The sequence below is a fragment of the Chrysochloris asiatica genome, unplaced genomic scaffold (assembly GCF_000296735.1).
Source record: "Chrysochloris asiatica unplaced genomic scaffold, ChrAsi1.0 scaffold00092, whole genome shotgun sequence".
Taxonomy (NCBI): Eukaryota; Metazoa; Chordata; class Mammalia; order Afrosoricida; family Chrysochloridae; genus Chrysochloris; species Chrysochloris asiatica.
This window is the reverse complement of record NW_006408610.1, coordinates 906,108-914,423: the sequence shown is the minus strand read 5'-3', so window position 1 is coordinate 914,423 and position 8,316 is coordinate 906,108. Positions and strand designations below refer to the sequence as shown.

At 40.2% G+C, this 8,316-nt stretch overlaps 1 protein-coding gene across 1 annotated transcript in view; it reads left to right on the top strand.

Annotated features, from left to right (window-relative positions):
• The window catches only part of SCAPER (S-phase cyclin A-associated protein in the ER), a 466,531-nt gene that overhangs the window by 370,541 nt on the left and 87,674 nt on the right, over positions 1 to 8,316 (top strand). Inside the window, exon 25 of the mRNA XM_006866457.1 lies at positions 4,303 to 4,535. Coding sequence (XP_006866519.1) covers positions 4,303 to 4,535 — 233 coding nt within the window. The remainder of the gene's footprint in view (positions 1 to 4,302; positions 4,536 to 8,316) is intronic.

The window sequence follows — 8,316 nt, the reverse complement described above, 5'->3', positions numbered from 1 at the left end:
GTGACCCAACAGAATGTGGAAATCACTAAACAGTATCATATGCAGGTAAAATTTCCTGAAGATTCTTCAAACACGGTTGCAACAGTACATGGACAGAGAACTACCAGAAATTCAATTCAGATTCAGAAGACGTAGAACGAGCAGTATCATTGCTGGTGTCAGATGGATTTGGGCTGAAAGCAGAGAATACCAGAATGATGTTTACTTCTGCTTTATTGACTATGCACAGGCTTTTGTCTGTGTAGACCATCACAAACTATGGACAACATTTTGACGAATAGGTATTTCTAAAGCACTTAATTGTGCTCATGACGAACTTGTACATAGGCCAAGAGGCAGTTAGAACAAAACAAGGGGTTACTGAATGGTTTAAGATCAGGAAAGGTATATGAGAGGATTGAATCCTTCCATCAGATTTATTCAATCTGTGTGCCGAGCAAATAATCTGAGAAGCTGGATTCTATGAAGAATGTAGTATCAGAATTGGAAAGAGACTCATTAACCTATAATATGCGGATAACACAACTTTGCTTTCTGGAAGCAAAGAGGACTTAAAATACTGATGAAGATCAAAGACTGAAGCCTTCAGTATGGATTGCACCTCAGTGTAAAGAAAACAAAATTTTTCACTACTGAACTAATAAATAGCATCATGATAAATGAAGAAAAGATTGAAATTGTCAAAGACTTCAATTTACTAGGATCCACAATCAACACTCATGGAAGCAGCAGTCCTAAAATCAAATGATGTATGTTGCATTAGGCAAACCTGCTGCACAGGACCCCTTTAAATTGTACACGAGCAAAGATAACAGTTTGAGGACTAAGATGCACCTGACCCAAGCCATATTTTCAATATCCTCATATGCATGTGAAAATTGAACATACCATAGAAGAATTGATACCATAGAAGAATTGATACGTTTGGATTATGGTGTTGGAAAAGACTGTAAAATGTATCATGGGCTGGCAGAAGAACAAACAAATGTGTGCTGGAAGTACAGACAATATTCCTTAGAAGCCAGGATGGCGAGACTTCATGTTTCATACTTCGGACATGCTATCAGAAGGGACCAGTCACTGGAGAAGTATATCATGCTTGGTAAAGTGGAGCAGGGTTAGTGAAATAGAGAAAGACCACCAATGAGATGGATTGACACAGTGGTAACAGCAGTGGGCTTAACTACACTTGTGAGGATGACGCAGGACTGGGGAACAGTTTCTTTTTGTTGTGCATAAGGTTGCTCAGAGTTGGAACCAACTCAGCAGCAGCTAACTAAATACGCTTCCTGTCTTCTTTGTGGTTGGCTTAAACTATATGACTGGTTCTGGCCAGTAAATTGTGAGCAAAAGTTGTTGTTGTTGTTGTTAAGTACCATCGAGTCGGTAGCGACTCATAGCAACCCTATGCACAACAGAACGAAACACTGCCAGTCCTGGGCCAACCTCACAATTGTTGCCATGCTTGAGCCCATTGATGCTGCCACTTGGCCGATCCATCTCGCTGGAGGTCTTCCTCTTTTTCTCTGACCCTCCACCTTACCAAACATGATACCCTTCTCCAGCAGCTGGTTCCTCCTGACGATATGTCCGAAGTATGAGAGATGAAGTTTGGCCATCCAGAGCACTCTGGCTGCGCTTCTTCAACACAGATCTATTTATTCATTTGGCAGCCCATGACACTTTCAGTAGTCTCCTCCAACACTGTAACTCAAATGCATCAATTCTTCTACAGTCCTCCTTATTCAGTGTCCAGCTTTCACATGTATGTGAGGTTATTGAAGATACCATGGCTTGGGTCAGGCTCACCTTAGTCCTCATACCACTTTCTGTATTGGGATACACTGGGCTATTCTAGTCACGGTCTGAAGAAGCTTGTGACTTTCGAACTAATGTGGAGTTCCAAAGGAAGGTTTTCCCATAGTTACCTTGATGTGGGAATGGCTAAAACCACAATGGTCAGAGACAACTTAATGGTCAGTCATCATCAAGTTTATTCTCAGAAAAGGGACATTCATTCAGGGACTGTTCACTTATGTTTATAAATAATCGTCTTTGTATCGAAGTGACCATTTCTCTAGCTTTTGGTGGAGTTGGTAAAGGTTCTTTCTCCCTAAGTGAGAACATGTGTGGAATATAATGGTTTCCCAAGTATTTTCCCACTCATTTTCCTACTTGATCTTCTTGTAGTCATCATAGGAGGTAGACAGATACAAAAATAAGAAGCTATTACTTAAAATCATAACATCTGCTAGAAGAGATGCTAGAACTTGAGTGTAGTGCCATCTGATTACAAGTCAAAACGTCCTTCCCTACCACCCTTAGCATACTGTACCTGCTCCTTGCTTGGTCATGAGGCCTTCCCGAGGCAGTCTCTCCTCTCCCTGGGAAGAATGAGCTGTCATGTGACCAGCATCTCTAGGGAAGGCCAGGGCTCCCAGCCTGGTAACTCCTTGTCTAGGCATTATACTTCTAATCACCCTTTGGTATAAAAACAATCCAGCAGCATTACTCCTGGTATCATACAAGTAGTCCCTGACTTACCACACATTTAAGTTGCAACCAACCATTTTTGTTTTTTCTTATACATCTTTTCATGAGTAATATGTACTACATACAGTGTTGCAGCCCGTAAGTTGCTGGTGGTTTATTCTGATACTCACTCACTCACACACATTGATTGTTTTGATTCATAAAGGTAATATAAACTTTTTTTCCAATTAGGTATGAAACTTATATCAGAACCGATTTACAACTGAGTACTCAGAGACTAACTCTAGCAGTAGCCGTAGTTGTTGTTGTTGTAATGTGCCATGGAGTCGGTTCCGACTCATAGCGACCCTGTACAGGGTTTCCGAGGCTGTAAATCTTTACGGGAGCAGAAAGCCTCATCTTTCTCCCGTGGAACAGTTGGTAGTTTCAAACTGCTGACCTTAAGGTTCGCAGCCCGATTCATAACCACTACGCTACCAGAGCTCCTTAGCCGTAGTTGTTGTTGTTATTAAGTGCCGTGGAGTCGGTAGCCGTAGGAGTAGCAATTAGAATGGCAAAATGGAGTTTACCAATGTGCCAGCAGGCATTCTTGTAAGCATTTCCTACACCCATTTCCTCATTTATTTACATGATTAGGTTCCAAAGATCAGGTCATTATGGGAACATTTGCCTTGTGCAAAATATGGAGGATGACTATGTCATTACATAACTGCCAAACCACTCATGAGAATTGTAACCTAGCCAAATTAACACAGAGCCCTAACCATCACAGCCAGCTTGGCTCTTACCACGCACCTCTGTCAGACATCACTGCCAACCGTAAATTGTAAATGAGTAAAATATTTCGAGAGTAGATTTTTTTTTTTTACTGTTTAATGCCTGTAAACTGTATTCAAAGATTGCAGGATGTGAGTGTATGTACTAAGAAATTAACTGTTTTGCCATATTGTAATACGAAATGCACATTTCATCCTATGAGAGCAGTTTAGAGAGCTATTTATAAAATCCATTTTATGAGCAACAGTGATAACAGTTCACCAATGGGTTTGTTTTGAGTTCCTAGAAATTGTTTAATATAATTTATTTATTTTGCTTAATTGGAAGTGCAGTAGCTCTTCAGGAAAAGCACTGAGGTCCACGGTTCAAGCCCAGCAGCCACTCCACAGAGAAAGCTGAGGCTTTCTGCTCCCAAAAATTTTTTAAAAGCCTCAGAAACCCTGTGCAGGGTCACAGTGTCAGAACCAACTCAAAAGGCACTTAACAACAACAGCCACATTGCTTAGTTAAATAAATAATATATATTGAGCACTTACTATGTGCCTAAGCATGTACTAGGCTTTTATGTAGATTAGCTTGTTCAGTCCTCACAAGAATCTTATGCTAACTAAGATACTGTCATTATCCTGTTTTATAGATGAGAAAACAGAAATGTCGTGACTAGTAACAGGTGTGGCCCGGTAGGATAAACACTGAACTGCTAACCATTAGGTTGGCAGTTCAAACCCACCAGCCACTCCTCGAAAACCCTATGCATGGTCGCTGTGAATCAGAAATGGCTTGATGGCAGTCAGCAACATGAACAACCTGCCCTAGGTTACCCAGCTCAGGAGGGCAAAGCTGAGATTTAAACTCAGCAGTCTAACTTCAGAGCCCATACTCTTAAAGATTTCAGATCACTACCTATAGAATTTCAAAATTACATATAATCCTAGAATATTCACAAATAATCATCCCTGTCCATTTCTGGTGATTTTATTAAAATGTATTTACTTTACTTTTTTTTTCTTTGTTTCTTTTCCTTAAATACAGGTTTATGTTCCAGATGAAAGTAATGCTATTTTGGGAAGAAATACAAATAAGCAAGTATTTGAAGGCTTGACTACGGGACTTTTGAAAGTCAGTGCTGTGGTTTTGGGCTGCCTGATTGCCAATAGACCAAATGGAACTAGCCAGCCAGCTACACCAAAAATATCAACCCAGGAAATGAAAACCAAGCCCTCACAAGGTGATGCTTTTAACAGTCGCGTTCAGGACCTCATCAGGTAAAACTGGTAGACTTCTTAAAATTTTCTTCTTTGTTAAAAAGACTTGTATTCACATCATTGAAATCTCAGCATCTGTATGATAGCATTGGTTCTCACACACAACCCCATTCGAAAATTGCTAATGGAGAATGTTGCACCTCGTTTTGTAGCAAGAAGGGCAATCCTGTTAACAGAAAGCATCACAGTTGGGGCTCTGCTGTCACTCTTTATAGTTTGGTATTAGGTGTTAACAACATTCTTGAGACTCATTTCTTTCCAGCTGCAGGGATTTGAGAGCATTCACCCATCCCCTGTCATCTCTGATTGTGAGTGTCTTCAACACTTAAACACAGTAGTCCATATCTGCACAAATGGAGTTCTCATTGTTGTGTTAGGGATTGCAGGAGAGACTATACAGATGCGATCTGTTCAATCCTTTCGTCAGCCCTTACAAATGTAGTCTTCTAACTCAGACTTTGTTGAAGTTCTGAGAGAGGTGGGACTGGAACTCCGGTCTAACTAGACTCCTGACACCTGTATGCTCTCCTCTATGCATCTGTGGCAATGTCTAACACCTGTACCAGATCGGTCCTGTTTCATTCTAACGTCACCTTTTCTCCTGGGAAATGTACCAGTACCCTAGCATCTGAACTCTTTTTCCCTCATGAATATTAAGTCAGGTAGCACATTTAATTTCCCAACAGGGTTCCATCTGGTCTTAATCAATTACCTGCCCCACCTTTAGTCTGTGCCAACAAGTCTTTGGTAGTCTGTGCCAATTTCTGGCTCCCCATATCCATTCAGTTTCTTGTTTTCTGACACTGGCGGAAGGTTAATAGGAGGAAGAGGATGCCTTCCTCTGCACTGCTCCTTTCACACATCATAAATTTCGCCGGGGATCTTGTAGTGTTTTCTTGGGAACAGTTGTTTCATTCAGTGTCTTCCTTATCCTGATTACTGTGTTCACTTATCCCTTCCATCTGCCTGCCCTCTTTCCCCAAACATATTTATTGCTGGAGAGCACTGGGCCCTCTGGGTCTACAACCATTTATCTTACAGCACTTGACTTTTACCCTCTCTGGCCTTTCTTTCAGTTGCTTGATCCCATTCAATTTCCCCATGTCCTTTTGGTCATTGTAGAACCTAACCCTCTCTGTTGATGAATGCCATTCTGTCCCAGTATTCTCCCCTGGGTTACCCTGTGATGCAGCAACAACTCAGCCACATGCCTCAGCTGTGATGAGGCAGAAGATCCAGCAGAATGCTTCAGTGCAACTCCAATGGGCCTTCCGGGGGCAATGCATGCATTTCCACATACATTATTACAGTTCTCGGATCCTTCTTAAAAGAAGAAGGTATCAGAATCTTTGGTTTAATTAACTGTGGTTCTTTGCCAAACCCAACCACTTAACTGACTTGAAAAGAAAGATTGACAACTATAGGAGCTGAGAGCAAACCCACCTCACACTTTGTCTGACTTGACTCACTTTCAGTAAATAGTGTTTTCTTACAGAGAATGTATTGTTCATTGGTTTGATGATGCTTTTATGTAGAACCACAAGCCATATCTCAAACTGTGTGGTAATAAATAGGCCATACATCAAAATTTGTGGGATGCTGTTAAAGCATTGAATGGAAAAAGTAATATATAGCTTCTCATGCTTATATTTGAGAAAATATCATTATTTAAGTTTCCACTTTAAGGACTCCTGGTGTGGTGCTGTAAGATCAGCACTGGACTGTGAACCACAAGGCCAGCAGTTTAAACCCACCAGCTTCTCCTCGGAAACCCTGTACATGGTCACTGTGAGTCGGAACCAACTCAGCGTCACTTAACAACACCCTTAAGCTTAAAAAACGAAAAGTAAATAAAACCCATGGTGAGTGGAAGGAAGAAAATAATGGAAACCTAGGAAATACACAAAAAACAAAAGTAACAGTCAAAATTATTTCATTGACAAGATTTATCAAATTGATAACCCCCTAGTAAAACTGATCAAGGCTAATATCATGAGTGAAAAGAGGGAATATTACTACAGATCTTACACACCAGACATTAAATGGTGTTGTTGTTGTTGTGAGGTGCCATCGAGTAGGTACTGACTCATAACGACCCTATGCATAACAAAGCAAAACACTGCCTGGTCCTGGGTCAACCTCACTATTGTTGCCACACTTGAGCCTATTGATGCTGCCACTTGGCCAGTCCATCTCGCTGAGGGTCTTCTCTTTTTCTCTGACCCTCCACCTTACCAAACATGATATCCTTCTCCAGGGACTGGTCCCTCCGAAGTATGAGAGACAAAGTTTGGCCTTCCTGGCCTCCAAGGAGCACTCTGGCTGCACTTCTTCCAACACAGATCTCTTTGTTCCTTTGACAGTCCATGGCACTTTCAATATTTTCCTCCAACATCATAACTCAAAAGCATCAATTCTTCTGCAGTCTACCTTATTCACTGTCCAGCTTTCATATGTATATGAGGTTATTGAAAATACCATGGCTTGAGTCAGTAAGGCGTACCGTAGTCCTCAAGCTGACATCTTTGCTCTTCAACACTTTAAAAAGGTCTTGTGCAGCAGATTTGTCTAATGCATTACGTCGTTTGATTTCTTGACTGCTGCTTCCATGAGTGTTGATAGTTGATCCAAGAAGAATGAAGTCCTTGACAACTTCAATCTTTTCTCCATTGATAAGAATGTTGTTTATTGGTCCAGTGGTGAAGATTTTTGTTTTCTTAAATTGAGATGCAGTCCATACCGAAGGCTGTGCTCTTTGATCTTCATCAGTAAATATTTTAAGTGCTTCACTTTCAGTAAGCAAGGTTGTATCATCTGCATATCATAGGTTGTTAATGAGTCTTCCTCCAATCCTGATGCCACATTTTTCTTCATATAACTCAGTTTTTCGGATTAATTGCTCAGCATACAGATTGAATAAGTATGGTGAAAGAATACAACCCTGTTGCACACCTTTCTTAATTTTAAACCATTTAGTGTTCCTGTGTTCTGTTCGAACAACTGCCTCTTGGTCCATGTACAGATTCCTCATGAACACAGTTACGTGTTCTGGAATACTCGTACTTTACAATGTTGTTCATATCTTGTCATGATCCACAATAAGGCAATATTCAAACAATGTATTAAATGAAATGGGTAAATGCAACAAGAAACAGATATAAATAGCCCTACAACTAATTAAAGCAATTGAATTTGCAATTAAAAATCTATCTTTCCACTGATGTCAAGTTGATTCCAACTCATAACGACTCTGTCAGGCAAAAATACAACTGTTACCTAAGATTTCTAAGGCTGTCTATAGCACGCATTTCTTTAGTTATGTTAGCTTGAAGAGCTTAAAAGCAATTACTTCCCAGGAACAATATGCATATCTAATAGTCCAGATCTTGGTTTCTAATAGCATTGTTCAATAAAATAAACTAGAGTTCTTGGAAAAATACCTGGTTCTAGCAGTGGAGCAGGAAATATACAAGATGTAACATTTTTCAGTGCCTTGTAGAAAGTAAAAAAGTACTTAACACACACACAGATGGATGGTTTTGTGTCGAGGGGAAATGAGAGACAACAGGAAGAGTTCTCAAATAGAAAGAGACAACAGAAAGAGTTCCAAAATTGGAATAATTTGAGCAACAAAATAAAGTAATCTTTTTCTTGGGCTTATAACATGAAGTTAATAGATGCTTACTGAAAGTGAAGAGGACTTAAAATATTTACTGATGAAGATCAAAGAGCACAGCCTTCGGTATGGATTACATCTCAATGTAAAGAAAACAAAAATCCT